General features: G+C 38.4%; 6 protein-coding genes across 12 annotated transcripts; 3 read left to right on the top strand and 3 right to left on the bottom strand.

Moving 5' to 3' along the window:
* Positions 1–77: 77 nt before the first annotated feature.
* On the top strand, positions 78–8,020 carry LOC135169225 (oxidative stress-induced growth inhibitor 1-like). 3 transcript variants are annotated; one of them, XM_064134011.1, is made up of 3 exons: positions 78–234; positions 5,139–5,243; positions 5,507–8,020. In XM_064134011.1, the coding sequence occupies exons 2-3, from the start codon at positions 5,162–5,164 to the stop codon at positions 7,183–7,185; spliced, it is 1,761 nt and encodes a 586-aa protein (XP_063990081.1). In that variant the 5' UTR covers positions 78–234; positions 5,139–5,161; the 3' UTR covers positions 7,186–8,020. The 3 variants fall into 3 exon arrangements, with proteins under 3 accessions (XP_063990081.1, XP_063990078.1, XP_063990080.1); XM_064134008.1 differs by lacking the exon at positions 78–234 and adding an exon at positions 1,067–1,225; XM_064134010.1 differs by lacking the exon at positions 78–234 and adding an exon at positions 1,236–1,475.
* On the bottom strand, positions 8,011–9,740 carry LOC135169235 (syntaxin-16). Its single transcript, XM_064134028.1, has 3 exons — positions 9,481–9,740; positions 8,705–9,394; positions 8,011–8,598 (listed from the first exon to the last, which is right to left on the bottom strand). The coding sequence occupies exons 1-3, from the start codon at positions 9,559–9,561 to the stop codon at positions 8,389–8,391; spliced, it is 981 nt and encodes a 326-aa protein (XP_063990098.1). The 5' UTR covers positions 9,562–9,740; the 3' UTR covers positions 8,011–8,388.
* A 144-nt stretch (positions 9,741–9,884) lies between these two features.
* On the bottom strand, positions 9,885–11,258 carry LOC135169229 (dihydroorotate dehydrogenase (quinone), mitochondrial). The gene is made up of 2 exons (XM_064134017.1): positions 10,907–11,258; positions 9,885–10,793 (listed from the first exon to the last, which is right to left on the bottom strand). The coding sequence occupies exons 1-2, from the start codon at positions 11,256–11,258 to the stop codon at positions 9,973–9,975; spliced, it is 1,173 nt and encodes a 390-aa protein (XP_063990087.1). The 3' UTR covers positions 9,885–9,972.
* Positions 11,259–11,370: 112 nt separating this feature from the next.
* LOC135169238 (LYR motif-containing protein 4B) lies at positions 11,371–12,041 on the top strand. Its single transcript, XM_064134032.1, has 2 exons — positions 11,371–11,513; positions 11,669–12,041. The coding sequence occupies exons 1-2, from the start codon at positions 11,431–11,433 to the stop codon at positions 11,865–11,867; spliced, it is 282 nt and encodes a 93-aa protein (XP_063990102.1). The 5' UTR covers positions 11,371–11,430; the 3' UTR covers positions 11,868–12,041.
* Positions 12,042–12,512: 471 nt separating this feature from the next.
* LOC135169230 (odorant receptor 4-like) lies at positions 12,513–15,195 on the bottom strand. Of its 5 annotated transcripts, none has more exons than XM_064134021.1 (10): positions 15,055–15,195; positions 14,661–14,884; positions 14,431–14,550; positions 14,236–14,353; positions 13,853–14,123; positions 13,683–13,775; positions 13,506–13,596; positions 13,057–13,193; positions 12,858–12,990; positions 12,514–12,773 (listed from the first exon to the last, which is right to left on the bottom strand). In XM_064134021.1, exons 2-10 carry the CDS (start codon positions 14,811–14,813, stop codon positions 12,723–12,725), a joined length of 1,167 nt encoding a protein of 388 aa, XP_063990091.1. In that variant the 5' UTR covers positions 14,814–14,884; positions 15,055–15,195; the 3' UTR covers positions 12,514–12,722. The 5 variants fall into 5 exon arrangements, with proteins under 5 accessions (XP_063990092.1, XP_063990091.1, XP_063990090.1 ...); XM_064134020.1 differs by having other exon boundaries at positions 12,515–12,773; positions 14,661–14,951; positions 15,060–15,193; XM_064134019.1 differs by having other exon boundaries at positions 12,515–12,773; positions 14,661–14,951; positions 15,053–15,188.
* On the top strand, positions 15,141–16,096 carry Lsm7 (Like Sm 7). The gene is made up of 3 exons (XM_064134030.1): positions 15,141–15,281; positions 15,480–15,663; positions 15,737–16,096. The coding sequence occupies exons 1-3, from the start codon at positions 15,276–15,278 to the stop codon at positions 15,874–15,876; spliced, it is 330 nt and encodes a 109-aa protein (XP_063990100.1). The 5' UTR covers positions 15,141–15,275; the 3' UTR covers positions 15,877–16,096.
* Positions 16,097–16,141: the final 45 nt, after the last annotated feature.

Genomic DNA, 16,141 nt, shown 5'->3' with positions numbered 1-16,141 from the left:
AAACTCGGAAGATGGCGGCGCCAACTTCCCGGAGATCAATACCCGGCAAAACGGTGACGTTTCGTGAAATAGTAACAAAATGAGCTTTAGTGCTTTACCTTTACATGTGCTATCAAGCTAAAAAGATAAACGTTCGTTGCACTATCTTTATGTGACATCATTTATCGCTGATTATGACTCGACGGTAAATTGCGAAAAGTGCATAGAATTCAAGGTCGAATGCAAAAAATTGAGGTGAGTTGCGTCAATTCTAATATTTACTATTGCTCACACTGGCCGTCTCATTACTTGAAAAGCACTGGCAACAAATTCAACAAATTTCAGAATTATAATTTTAGAAAATCGCCAGATTTCTGGGCTTTCGCTTTTCGGAGTACAAGGAAGTCGAAGTCTGACGCTTTCAGGATTTCACATTGAGTTTCAATGTTTTGTGGATAATATTTTATATTTTTTGGGATCAATTAAGTCCAATTAAATTTAGGAATAAATGGTGTGGAAACTCCTTGACATAAATCTCGTTTTCCACAATAAACATTTTCTTTATTAAAAAACTAGACCAAAAAATTTTTAAAATGCTACCCGACTAATTTCTATGGAAAAACAGATATCAAATCTTTGTGATATATCAGAAAATCACTAGAATTAGAATGAAAAAACATTTCTGCAATCAACTTAATATGACTTGCGTTTCATGTGGCAATAAAAAAATGCCATTAAAATAGCGAAATAGCATAATTTCGTTAATTGTTGACCTGGGTCAATGCCACTGGCTCACTAATCACGCAAAACCCATGAGCAATGGATCAATACATCTACGTACCCTATTACTGATTTTTATCGAAGTAATATCAATATTACTTGCATCTTGCATTAGGTATGCAACTTGGAAATCCTGCCCCCCTCCCCCCTCCATGGAAAGTCATTAAGTGCAGTTAATACAGCCCCCAGTTCTTGAGGGGATTACCAACAAATTCCTGAAATTTTTGCATTGTTCACTTGGAGAACCTCCTGGGGAAATAGCTCGAAAAACTGAAGGTCTTGATACCTTGTTTTCCCCCACTCCCAATGTCGGCTGTGCCAAGTGGTTTTCAGACCTCCCCCGAGAGTCGCCGAGCCAGTTTACTCACGTTCCTGAGACTAGAACGTTGTTAGTTATTTAATCGTGAATCGTAAACAATTCCAAAGAAATTGTATCACTTGTGCAACTCAAAAGTCGAAGTCAGAGGTAATTAAAATTTTTAATCAGTGGCTCCTGAAATAATGATATTTATTTTTGAGCTGACAAAGGGAAGGGTTTATTTATAAAAATTGAGAGCGGGTTCAAGTGACTCCAATTACCCTCAATTAACTCAGTCTAATTATTCAGAAGTTGTGAAGTATGCGAAGTAAATTGTGACACTATTGGAATATTTTTGAAGTTTTCGCGAGTTTTGATAAATATGCCGCGCTGAGGTGATTAGAATAAACATTATCAGGTAAATGAGATGATAAATCGAGAGTCGATCTTTTTTTTCATCATGGAAACAAATTATTTTTATTATCGTCTGCAATTTTGGACATCGCGAGGTGTTTTTCGAAATGTTACGGTGGAGCAGTGAGTCAATTAATTTTTTATTTAGTCATTCAATCGCGATTATCTCGGAGAATGTGGTTTTTCTCAGGGCGCATGAGATGTCAGATGACATAAAATGACGACATAATGAAATTTATTCAAAATAAGTCCCCGGGAATCGTGAAATGCATTTTGGAGTAGGAAATTTAAAGGTTATTCTCACCACGTGCTCGGGGTTTAAATGCCTCCTTCACAATCGAGAATATGGAGAATAATCGCGACGATATTATCGCGGATTCGAGAGCAATTTTCGTGGACTTCAATTGTGAAAGTAAAATTCCCCGGTATTTTATTAATATTCTTAGATTAATATACGAATTTTTTTATTAATCTCCTATGAGCCATTAGTTACTTCGTCATTAATTGCTTCGGAGTAAATATCAGAGGATAAATTTAATTAACCCAAAATCTGTCAAGGTCCACGTGTCTTTTAAAAATATCTACTAAATTGATAGATTTTCTGAAATCCAAAATAAATTAAATTAAGCTGGGGTTAATTATGGGATGATTCAGCGTTTCGCATTTAGTCATTAATTCATAACGATTTTAATAAAATTCTGTTGCTTCATGCAATACGTGAGATCTAAAGTCTCATTTATTGCTGCTTAATAGCCTCATAAAAAATTTAATTGACAACTAAACGTGAGATATTTTTTATGACGTTCCGTCAACGTTTCATTTCCTTCTTCTTATATTCGTCCGATAAGGAATGTTAAAAACCGGTAAACGTTTGAAATCCGAAGATACAGCTGGCTTTTCCTCGATAGAACTCGGAACACGTGAAACATTTGAAGCTCTCGAATCGAATATTTATCGAATTTCAAAGAAAAATGGATGAGGTCAAATTTTAAAACGGAAAATTGAAGGTCCTCCATGTCACGATGATTATGATTCTCTCATCAATGTTTTATTGATCATGACACTGCATTAGATAAGGGTCGTTATCACCCGAATTGATGAGGGCCATCATTATCTGTGAGAGCATTACGATTCTAATCTATTAGATTCGATAACTTCAAAATTACCTTAAAAATAGAATGAAAAAATAATGGTATTGACCTTTATGATTGGGCTAATTATCGAAGTTGATTGTTTTCATTAAATTCTCTTCCTAACTTTTTATCAGAAATTTCTTCCTCTGGAAAAATGGAAAAATTCGAAATAATACTCTAAAATATATGAATGGGAATAGGAGATCGCCTGGTGCACGCGGTCGATCACTATTTAATCGGCCGATTGGCAGCCGATCGTTATTTGATCGATAATCAGCCAAGCGAACCCCCATCGATCCCACCGATTGCTCAGCTGGATCCGCATAACAAGTCATACACTCGGATTATTATAATTTAAAAAATATAACACATACCCAGAAGATATTTAAATTTCGTAAATATATACTACACCATATAGAGCCCTCCTGTAACGATAAAAATGCTAATTTATCTCCGGAATTCGTAGCCTTGAACTGTTCAACTATAGATTGAGTTAATAACTTATTTTTTCGTTCGCTGATGAATCCTCACGGATTGAAAAGATGGTCGGCTTTGGACTATCACTGAGGAGGCGGTCAAGGACTTCCACTCGGCCCTATTTCACATTTAGATTTTTATCAATACCAATACCACTAGCACGTGGATCATCGTAATGCATTAAATAACACTTCGACCTATGTAAAATATTCATGATATTCTCAAATACGTGTTTTCACGTCCACCCCTTCCCGGTCTGTAAATTAAGGAACGATAATGAAGGGTTTCGAGTTGGTTAAACTGAAACCAACAGGAAAAAATCGTTAGATCTACGCGGAAACAAACGTTCAGGGAAAATTACGAAATTCATTCACTTTCTGGGAATTTTCACGCGACCGGAAGAGAACGGGGATAAATTACGGAGCGATTTTTCATTGGAAATTAATTTTATTTTAATATATATTTTTTATCGTTGGAGATTTTCAAGGAATTTTCGTAAATGTTCAATAAAAATAACTAAAACGGAAAAAATGGGATTTGTATGGCCTTCAGCGATCGGTAGATAGACGGCTAACAATAGCACTCCAACGATTAAATTTTCCTTTCAAATGCAACAGTTGGCAAACTACAATTAACTGAAAAAATATATGAACAAAAAGAGAACTTCGGTTGAAACCTTTCACGTATTCCAAGAACTGTCATTATCGATTAGCGGTTCTCTTTCTATCGAGAGGCATTTCTACAGAGTTACCAATCGATAGGGACATGATTTGAAACGTGGGATAATTATTTTGCCAATACGAATGATAATTACCGACATGTGATGTTCTGGCGGATTGAGGGGGTAATTCGCAATAATCGCAATATCCACACTTTCCCGATTTTTCCTCTGTCCGTCGGCGTCGAAACGGTCCTGGTGATTTTCCAGCATTAATATCGTAATCTGCGATTGTAATAAAGCATCGAGCGTGCAATATTGAGTGACGCGTGACTTTACAATGTATAAATAGGAATATGCTTCTATTTGTTACGAACACGTTGGGAAAGCCAGCATGAACGACTACATCGGGCGTAGAAAATGCAATATCTGTTGATGAGACATCATATTAATCACAGGAGATCTTTCTCCAAACGTTTGCGTCAGCGATTAACAACATTTCGCTCTCTGAATATTTGCGGGCGTTACGTCATTTCGAAGAGAATCAGATTTCACTTGAATGCTTTTCTTCTCCAATTTGGCATCGGTTCAAGTCGGAATTTTTGTTGTCTTTTACCCCCAGCATTGGACCAGTTGCCGAAAGAGACTGATTGGGTCAAAATTTGTTCATTAATTACTTGAATGAATCTAAAACGCGAACAATCAATTCTTCCAATTTAAGAAAAAATAATTATCAAATATTCTTCAATTCCAATTTAAATCGTTTCACACACGACCTCCGTAACTCCATTACTCGAATTGACTCTATTAATTGTTGCACGTCAGTGTGAATTGACTTATCATTGAGCGATTGTACTCGCCGCAATAGAATGTCATATTTTTCCGCATTAACTAATTGCCACCAGTCTATCGTGCGTTATGTACACGCGCCGAGACTCCAGTTTCTCTACTCGATCGGCAACATCATAATTTCAGTCACTTGAGTTATCTCATTCTTGGTCAAGGTCATATAATTACATCAGGTTTTTTTCCCTCGAGTGCGGATTATCTTGACATTGAACGAGGGTAACTCCGACTGCGTTCGGAAGATACAAATAAAATGCGGATAAAAAATTTAATTGATGATGTTCAATCTCACCAACAATGTCTCATTATGTTATGATAATTTCTTCAAATCTAATGCCCTGATATTTCGATGAGGGTCTTATCGAAATCTGATACGTTTAATTACTCATCATGTTCACATTTTTTCAGTGGCTTATCAAATAGCCATTTCCATGACTCCGCTGTTTCTCATTAACACTCGAACAAGTCGACTTAGTCACTAACCGAATTGCGTTGTTACATGATTGAGTTTTTACCAGTTGTTGACGATTGATTGCATGAATTTTAATTGCAGATACGACTTGCCGGTGAATTCGAATGGTGGTTGAGGCGACGAAAATGGAAGAATTATCAAATGAGGAAGACGATTGTTGTATCTACAAAGACGTTGTGGTTGTTGGTGAGTACAAGTGGAAAATAGAATAAAATATTTATTCCTTTGATGGTGCCTTTACCCTTTACATCGATATCAGCCAATAATACAGTTCACCATCACATAAAAAATTGCCTTCTGACTCAATATTGATTAAACAATAACAGAACAAACCCACGTGAACATGTATCGCTACTGAATAATTTTTAAAAATACTTGAGAATAAATTGAAGAAAATTTCCGCAATTTTCGTAAAATTATAAGTGTAAAATGGAATTTTCCCATTTTAGGGAATGGCCCCGGTGGTATTTGCCTCTCCTACATGTTGAATGGCAACTGGCCCTATTACACAGGCGAGCCTCATCCCGGTGACGAAATGTTATCGGCAAGATTGCGGTACACAATGGAAAATAATCGTGAGGATTCCCCGAAAAGCCCTTCACCGGGAAATCCGGGGAATCCCAGAGATACCTCGACAGGCGGTTCCCCCAGAAGCGCAAAAATACAAGAAAAAAATTCAAAGGATGATCGACGAAGTGTCTTACACACATCGAGGAGCAACCTGGAGATCCTCACCAATGGCCTGGAGGGCAGGGGGACCTCTAGACCCATGGCATTGCTCCTAGACCAGCTTCAACATCCTTGCGTTGACGCTGGCCTCGATCTTCCGAGTCTTCTGAATTGGCAATCGGCCGAGCATCATCCTCATCACCGAGTCATTGATCACGTTGTCCTGGGGAAGGGACCACCCGGGGGCGCATGGCAGTTCATGGACCCCAATGTCCTCACCATCAGCTTGACCAGGTGGATGTCACTCCCTGGGCTTGATCTCAGGAAGTGGGAGAGCCTTGTCGAGAAAGAGCAACTCCAAAAATCTACTATTCTGAGGGAGAGAAATCGCGAGAACTGCTGGAGTCGGTCTAAGGGGAACTTTGAGGTCGATAGCCGAATTCCCGTGGGTACTGTTGCTGCCTATTACAAAGACTATGTTTCGAGGATGGGACTGACGAAATATTTTAAATGCGGACGCACCGTCACATCCGTTCGGCCACATCCGGATCCTTCGGACTTGAAGGAAGGCTATGAGTGGGTTGTACAGGGTTACGAGAATTTAAGTGGTAGGAAATTCATGTATAAATGCAAAAAAGTTGTCCTGGCAACGGGTACGACTAATTCATCGAATCGTCTGGGTTTACCTGGTGAAGAAACCCAGCCCAGTTGGGTAACTCATGATCTCAATGACTTTGAGACGCGGTTGGATCGCCTTGCAGGCAAATGCAGCAAATGCTCCCTCATCAGGAAAGATTACAATCCGAATGTTGCCCCAGTGCTGGTGATTGGTGCTGGTCTCAGTGCTGCTGATGCAATAATGGCGGCGAGATACAGGTCGATCCCGGTTATCCACGCGTTCAGGGATTCTTCATCCAGAGCTGAAGGCGATAAAGTTGACAACGAGAATGATAATGGAGTCAGACTAAGTCAGAGTGCCTACGAGAGGCTGCAAACGCTTCCGGTATCCATGTACCCAGAGTATCACAAGGTCTACGAGATGATGGTGGATGGAAGGTGTCACAGACTCTATAAAGCCCTTCCCGGTTACAATTTAATTGACATCGAGGCGAACGGTAGTGATTGTAACAAGAAGAAGGAGAGGAGGGTCTTCCTGAAGGGACCGAAGAGACAAATCGTGAGCTTGGCCGTGTCTGTTGTTGCTATTTTAATTGGATCGAAACCGGATTTATCGTACTTGGGAGACTTGGCAACACAACTCGGCAAGGAAGAGGAAAAATTAATACATGCGCGTTCAAATCCCATTGAAATCGACGATTACACATACGAAGTAGTAAAATCACCAAAAAAAGGACTCTACGCAATTGGTCCCCTAGTCGGTGACAATTTCGTTCGTTTCATTCTCGGAGGTGCTTTTGGTGCCGTTGGGGATATTCTCAGGACCCTAGAGACCGATTAAAATATTTATCCTCACACTTAGTATTGTTATTCATATATTTTCACAATAGAAACAAATTGTGCTGTGCTATAGAGATCATATTCTTGTAAATTATTCTTATCGTGGAAGAGAATTTATGTCGGAATATTTTTATACGAATTTGTTAATAGATAACGAATTTTTTTACGAACAAATTATTTTTTTTTATTTTATTGGTTTTATCTTTGTATTCAAAAAAATACTCTCAATTGAGATTTTTTACAGTTTAATGTACATTCCTTTGGCGAATGGCCATTGAAATGAAGATATTTCATCTTAATGTAGTGGAGTTGTATTAATTTAAGAGGTTTTAGGGGTTTTTGTATTTTTTAGACATTTTACTGCACCTCTAGAGGCCCAAGGGATGCTTTTTTATTTTTATTACTGTACCTCATAATCGTGCCTTCACAAAACAATATGCTTTTTTTTCTACAGTTGTTGTAGATTTGTGGAGAATTTTTTTTGTGACCCCAAATGTGCAACGAAATTATAAAAAAAAAAAATCGAATCAAATCATGAATTTCTTTCGTGTGTGCTTCTACGATCGGTGACAAGATATTTTCATCTGTTGAAATACTAAATCATGGATATTGTAGATGATTTTATTTATAGGACCTAAAAAAATGCAACAAAGGTTGGAACACTTGTTTAGATTCCTTTTCTACTACAACTGAACAATTCAGCAGTTGTTCATTATTGCAGAGAACAATGGAACAATATTCGTAGATTATTATTTACGGAGAGTGACTACCATAGTCTGTGATATGCAAATTTGTTGATATACTGGAGAGAATAAAAATCACTATGAAACATTTAACTGTTGTTTTAATTGCATATTTCTCTTCACTTCACAACAATTATGATAATTTAAATATTTGTACATTTAACAATATACTGGTACAAGTTTCAGTACTTATAAATATCGATAACCAAAGATTTTGATTATTTTCAAGTAAGTAAATGCTATTTTGTTAATCTGGTACGACACAAAATACAACCGAAGAATCACTACAAAAGAATAGACACCCAAATCGAAATATAGTTCTTAATTTTACACATAAAATTATGATTTACCCTAAAATGATACCTAAACGATTTTTTCTGTTTTCATCCGCGAAAATCATATGAAAATTTAATTTCCCGTTTTTGGTCGATCAAGTGCGAGTGAAAAATGAATAATGACGACTAGGTTTTGAACAATACGAAGAGAAAACTGAGTAGAATAATGGCAGCAGCTAAAATCATAATGCAGTAAAGTTTTCTGTTTGCCCTCTGATAAGAATCAGCTTTTTTCAGTTGCTTGTAACCCTCCTGTACTTGGCACTGGGTTTGCTCGATATTGTAATCGATTCTATCGAGGATAGTGCCTTGATCGTGTACCATAGCAGCCAGATCCTACGACAAATTAAAAAAAAATCAAAATTAAGTTCTCCCATTGAAAAATACTTTTCCATCGAGTCGCGTCTTCAGCCCGTCCAGTGTGGAATGAAATGATTATTACCTTGAAAATATAATTTAAGTCAGCGATACTTTGAACGATGTGTCCAACCTCCTGCTCCCTCTCAGCAGCTTGCCTCATGGAAATCTCCGCCTCTTCGAGCTGCAGCAAGACAGACTCTTGCCTCTGCTGCTGCATTGGCTGCCAGAATTGATCATTGGACTCATTATAATTACTTTCAGTCCATGAGTCGGCAGAAAAGTTCGGGAGTAGCAGTTGATCATCTTCGAAGAATTGCCTGTTCCTTTCCTCCCTCGAATTCACCTGTTGTATATAACTATTCTGAGCTGTTCTGTAACGCAAACCGAGCTCTTGGAGGGCCGATGAAAGTGCCAGGACAGCACTCATTGCTAAACTACGTTCAGCAGGTCTTGTCTCATGTCTTGCGGCATTTTTGACTATTTGAACTTGACGATAGCCAGTGGAAAAGGCCTTCCCAATTTCCCTAGTCAACTGTTCCATCTGTCTCTCCTCCTGCGAGGTATCATCCAACGTTGGTCTCGTCACATGCTTCCCATGGAGTTCAATTAAGCTATCTAATTTATTTCTCAATCTACTGAGTATGTACTGAGTCTCCTCCAGAGCATCTGTCCAAGCTGGTGGTGACGAGTCGTCGATATTAATTCTTCTCAGCTCGACATTATCAGCACCCCTGCGATCATTGTCAACGAGGGCCATTCGGTCCGATAAATTCTGCATTAAAAATTAAAATTATTGTTCTGTGTCTCGTCCGTTAATACCTGTCAATAACGAAACAACAATGAGGGGTTATACGTCACCTGTTCGGCATAAATGTGCTTGCTACGGAGGGCATTGTTCCTCATGAGCATGAAGGGGTCTGTCAGATTTCTCGTGGCCATTTTTCACTTGATCTTTTCTGCACAAAATTATCACACGACGATGAACATATTGTCAAGTTGTTTTTCCAAGGCTTTGGGAGGTTTTCAGTAATTTGAATACATCAGAATGCTTCACTGACGTGTGCTGTACGTCACGAACAGCTGATGCTATGAATTGGTGTGGATCGCCTCCAGAAGATATCGCTACTGCGGTTTTCGCGGTTTGTTTTTCATTTTTCAAATATCGGGGCTCAAACGGAAAGAATCGGTCGACTCTCGATTTTTATGATCTAATGGATCGATTATCGATTTTTATGATTTAAGGTAAATCAATAACAGAAGAATACAAGTACTCCCGGTCTCTCATTGGTATTCAAAACTTAAATATTCAGTACAATATACATTTTTAACCATAACAATCAGCAGAACAATTCATCTTTTATTCCCTCCACCAACAGCATCAGCAATACTTGAGTGCCCATCACGAGCAATTAAATCATCTAATTCCCTCTTGATCTTCTGGACAATAGGAGGCCCATGATAAGCATAGGACGTGTAAATCTGCACGAGGGAGGCCCCAGCCTTGATTTTATCATAAGCATCATTACCATCGAAAATCCCACCAACTCCAACGATAGGAATTTTCCCTTTTGTTCTCTTGTACATATCGGCAATCAGCAGGGTAGATTTATCGGTTAGAGGAGCTCCACTGAGTCCTCCAGTCTCACCTCGGCTCTCACCCTTCAAATGTTCTCGAGATACCGTAGTGTTGGATAGAATTAGTCCATCAACTCTCGATGTATTCTTCTGAATGACCTCCACAATATCTTGACACTCTGAATCAGTGAGGTCTGGAGCTAGTTTCAGCAGAAGAGGTGGCTTTCGATCCATCGAAGATCTTACTTCATTGATTCTACACAGTAATTCCTCCAGATTTTTTTTACTCTGTAGATCCCTCAAGCCCTGGGTATTTGGACTAGACACATTGATCACCAGATAGTCAGCTACGTCTGAGAATTTTCTAATTCCACTCGAGTAATCGTTTATAGAGTCGTCTGAGGTTTTATTCTTTCCCAGGTTTACACCGATAATTCCTGTGAACGATGAATCATCCCTCAGGGCTTTCAAGCGTTGGTAAACAACCTCGTGGCCATCACTGTTGAATCCATACCTGTTAATCACTGCTTTGTCCTCTGGCAGACGAAAAACTCGAGGTTTGGGATTACCAGGCTGAGGATCTGGGGTCACTGAACCTGGGAATAAGGAGAAGGACAAGATTCATGAACGTGGTGTCCTCAAATGTTGAATATTATCGAGTTATCGAAGCAAATTCAATGTCATCGAGTCGTGGGAGAATAATATTTACCTATTTCAACGAATCCAAAGCCCATCCTCGTCAGGCCCTGAACAGCTTCTCCCTGTTTATCAAATCCAGCTGCCATTCCAACAGGATTATGGAAATTCAATCCCCATAATGTTGTCTTGAGACCTGGAGGATCCTGGAATTTTTGCGAGGGTGTCAAACCGTACTTGGCAGCTGTCACAGCAAGGTTGTGAGCCACCTCTGGGTCAACTAACCTCACCAAGGGCATGACAACTTCATCGTAGAATTTTTCGTTACCCTGATATATACTCAGACCTGTGAATAGTGTAGCTCCACTGACAGTGACTTTTAATAAAGACTTTAGTTTATCTATGTTGGAGAGTTTCACCGACATTTTTTTAATGTTATGGGGGTGATTGAGGGACTCTGGGTACTGGGACTTTGATGCATAACCTACAATTCGTAGTAGAACTTCAACATGCGAGTGTGTGTTTGGTGCTGCAAAATAACATCACGATAACCAAAAAATCGAGAATTAGGCAAAAATTGGATAAAGAGTGACTGATATGACTTGTTCACGTGCAGCTGCGTTGAGTCTCTATCGGAATTTGATTCGAGAGAGTAAAAAGTGGAATTCGTATAATTATAGGTAAGTTAAAAGCCACGATTTCGTTCTTTGGGTATTTGTTGGCGAATTTTTGACTTTCGTCAGACTCAGAAAGGGAATTGGAAAGAAAGTAGGAAAATTCACACATGAAATTCTCGGATAATTCTCGTTAACTCCTCCTCATTAATCTGTTGCAGAGAATATGCCCTGAGAAAAGTGAGACACGAGTTTTCTGTAAATCGCAGTGTCACAGATGGTGAAAAAATTAATGAAATTTACAAGAATGGACTTGAATCGCTCGCGATGATCAGGCGACAAGTGATCGTTGGAAATCTCTACACGACGAGGCCCCTGGTTATCGAAACGAGAAAAAATAAGGACAAAATTCAGGCTTAGTATAGTTCGTAGTTGACTATTGATCTTCGATCGTTCGATTCATTGCTGTTCGGATTACATGGAAGAACTTCTTTTTTTTACTTTCGGAGTGAACAATCATCACCTTGTGCGATACCTTTTCTGTTAGATTGTTCACTAGTTTGGATAATAAAGCTACTTAATACTTGATGATAATTATAGCTGATATTTTCATTAGTAGATCTAGACACTTTTGCTTTACTGTAGGGTTAAAGGAGCGTCTTGATTCCACAGTGCTAGGCAGGCTGTAGAAACAATAACCCTCGCGCCATCAGGGGTCAGCTATTATTAAACCTGACGCCCCCTACGAAGTGGAAAACTCGCGATATCCGCACGCCCCTTTCATGTTTTTATTTCACCCTTTATACTGTTCCTTGTTTCTCCCCTCGTTCACTTCAATATTCAAAAGAATAAAAACAAGAGATCTAACTCGGGGAGTTTTTTCTAAACTTTCCAACTTTTTTTAACTCGATGTCTAAACCTGATAAGGGGCTGTCAGGCATCTGGGTTCGATACCCTTATGGGGTATAGGCCTTAGAGATCGTGCACCCGCTTCGTGCCGTAGGGATAATGGACGCTAGTGGGCATTAGGAAAAATAGTTCGATAGATTGATTCGGATCATTTATCATAGTAATCATCAATTCGATGAGAAAAAATATAGGCAGGATTTTAATGACCAATCTCCAGCTTTTCAGAATTATCATACTAATTAACCGATATTCAACATAACAGAGAGAATATTCGTTCAATTCCATTTCGATCCATAACAATATGTAAATAGCCAGTCAAAAAATACAATCTTCATCTCAGAGATCATTAAAATCGAAGTTCCAAGATTATCGGTTTGATAATATGACTGTGAAATATGAAAACGATGTTCTCAATACCTAGAACAGAGATACGATAAAATCAATGTTTATTGTTGGGGTAAAAAGATAGAAATGATCAAGCTCTCGCTGATGGCACCTTACATTTGCAAAATTTTCCAAATTCATAATGTAAAATCCACCAGCCGTCATTGTTAGTGGCTTCATACTTCGCATCAACATGACGGATATCAATTTTCTAGCATTAAGAGATGTACCGCACCAATTAGAGCTGTAACTATGACACTGGTCAGTGATGAAGACTGGCCATTGATAGAATATCGACTATTTTTTGGGGACTTACACTGCTTCCGACACTCGGGCACTATGGTCGAGTAATTTCTGGCCTGGTAGACTCATAAATAGGAGGTGGGTGAGCTGACCAACGACAAATGCTCCGAACCTTATCACCTCACCTATTTCGTCGATTTTTATGGCCAACTAAAACAATTGCGTAACGGAAAAATGTACTTTTATCCTATCACGTTATTAATTACATTCGTCCATCCGTCCGGAAGCCAACTATACGCTAAAGAGTAATATTTACAGAAAACATAATAAACACCTAGGGGGTGAGGCCCCCTGTTCGCTCCACCCATCGATCCCAGGAGGGGTGACGTGGAATTGGAAAATGAATTTGTTAGGTTGTCCTGGGTGATTTTGTGATGTGTGCCAATAATTTTGGTTATTGCAACGGTATCATAAATGTCATAGCAAGCAGAAATCAATTCAAATAATCAATAATTGTCATACTTCAAGTCCTGTGATGCTGATTAATATCATGCAAATTAAGACGACAAAAGCGTACATCATAGTGAAAGAAGTTTCAATGAATTCTGCCAATCTGTAAACCGATATTGAGAATACGGAGCAAAACATCGATTATTAGATACGCAGATCGATTTCAAGATTCAGGTTCGATGTACTTACGAAATCGCTCGGTGATGTACGACTATCGCACTGTCGATTATTTGGCAATGGCTATTTGAAGACTCAGGTAGTTCCAGTCCTTCTAAGAGAACTCTGGAATTTCGGAATCAACTGTCACATAATGTAGCAAAAGGAATGTCCTGGTTTTGAGCGGATACTGAAAAAATTACCCTACGCATTCGAATAGTCCACAACAATGTTCGATGATTATCAAAACAAATGTATCAACCGATACTATCATATTCATTACGATCATGCCCGTAAAATAAGAGTGGAATAGAGTGGGATAATAAAGCTCATTCGCATCAATTCCGTACAAGGTATAGTCCACATCCAGCATGAAGATTTTAGGCCTCGATTCATTAAGAGGCATAAGTTTATCTAAAATCCCTTGCTTCAATGGGACAATAGAAAAGAATGAAGCTGATGAAAAAATCATGACTGGAAAAATTCAATTATTGAAGAATATTAACCGGAATTTCAATTTTAAGAATTCAAAATCCGAATCCGGATTAATGGTGATCGAACTGACTTCGAAATTATCAACACCTACCTATATACAGTCTTGTTCCAAAACGTCCTTTTGCCGCGTATTTGTGAACAGTATTAATAGCTGGTGAATTCCTGAGCATATGCCAATCTTCCTGAATTTGGTCAAGAACTGTCTTTACCTATCACAACGATTTCACGTGCTCTTATTTTTGAATTTTAACGTTGACAAAACAACTCTTGAAATGAAAATACAAACCCGTTGTATATTCACTGCCACAAAATAATATTTCGAGAATCCAATCAACACAGCTATTTGTGCGGATATTCCAAATATCATGTCATCCAAATTATTACATTTTCTAACTAGAAAAGCGTACTGGAAAAATACAAATTTCACATTACGGATTTTTTACGGGATAAATAAATATGCTAATATATTAATATATAGTTCGCTATGGTGCCCTTTTCCGGGCAGGAATATCGTACCTGAGGTATTATTGTAGAGAACAGCAACGCAAACATAATAACTCGAATAAAAATTGTCTGCAATGACGACAATTCAGGCCATATCCCAATTACTGTCATGAGAATTCTATTGCTTTTGTAATATCCATTCGAAAATAAATCCACCTTCTCCATGTAGAAGAGCTAACTTGAAAATGCTATTCCTGTGAGTATCGGAGGGTGTTGACTGCCTCGTGGTTCACTGGCTACAAAACGATAAACGTCTCGCACTGGTCTCACTTTACGCCTCATATATTATGTAGCAAGCTATCCCTAGTGTTTCATTATTTTTTAAATAACGAAAAGTTTTGCAGAAAAGTTTGCGGATATAATTTATGAGTTTGAAAAAATAAGAGGGAAATATTATTTCTCACACCGCACTTGGAGTATCAAATGTCAGTCAGTGGCTGGTGAAGTTGATGACAGGTGGTTTCAGGACGTACGCAAAATACTGTTTCACAGTCATTCAAATTTCCCACCGCTTAGAAACAGTGACGCCATCTTGCCACTTTTCCTGTTGTCAGCGGCGAGTGAAATCACCTGTACTATTCCCTCTGAAATCGCAGGATCGAAGAAAACAAACGCGAGGCATCAATTATGGCTGTAAGTAAACAATAGCGATGGTTGCTATAATTATTTCATTAATTATCGAAGTTAATGGTGGAATACCACTGAATCCAGTCATTCTGCCTGTGGATTTATTGTAACGAAAGGAAATGTCCAAATTGAATCGATTGTCAGGTTATTCATGTAACGTATAGCAAACGAAACCTGTAGCAATATCTATTGTACGACTTCTAGCAACAAAATGCACATGGCGATCATAAGGAGAAGAAGAGGAAGGAGAGTATTTTGGATTTATCAAAATACCTCGAAAAAAATATTCGTGTGAAGTTCGCCGGCGGTCGGGAAGCTGCTGGAATTCTCAAGGGATACGACCCTTTACTCAATCTTGTGCTGGATAACACTACAGAGTACCTAAGAGGTAAAATTATCTGGAGCTGGAAATTGTCTGGAAATCTGGCAAAAAAAAAATTCTTCGTTTATCTATTTTCCAGATCCAGACGATCCATACAAACTGAATCAGGACACACGTATGCTGGGCCTGGTGGTGTGCAGAGGAACGTCAGTAGTGTTAATTTGTCCTGTAGATGGTATGGAATCAATTCAAAATCCATTTATTCAACAGGATGGCTAGTCAACTGTTCACTAGATTCTAAAATAATTATGAAAATTTTCGATTGAAACTCAGAAAAGGTTCCTCAATCTCTAAAAGATCTAATTGAGAAGAATATTCCTCACATATATCCTTGACATGCTGGGAGATCATCAAATAATTACCATTTTTTTTGTCTATCGTAAACAGTAATTTTTATCTTGATTCTTCGAAAGAATAAATACTTTTCTTTTACATACGAGCTTCAGTCTTAAAGCTAAATATGAATAATGTCTATAGGGGAAGC

Source organism: Diachasmimorpha longicaudata, chromosome 14, assembly GCF_034640455.1.
Source record: "Diachasmimorpha longicaudata isolate KC_UGA_2023 chromosome 14, iyDiaLong2, whole genome shotgun sequence".
NCBI lineage: Eukaryota > Metazoa > Arthropoda > Insecta > Hymenoptera > Braconidae > Diachasmimorpha > Diachasmimorpha longicaudata.
Note: the sequence above shows the minus strand (reverse complement) of the source record. Positions and strands in the feature narration are given on the sequence as shown.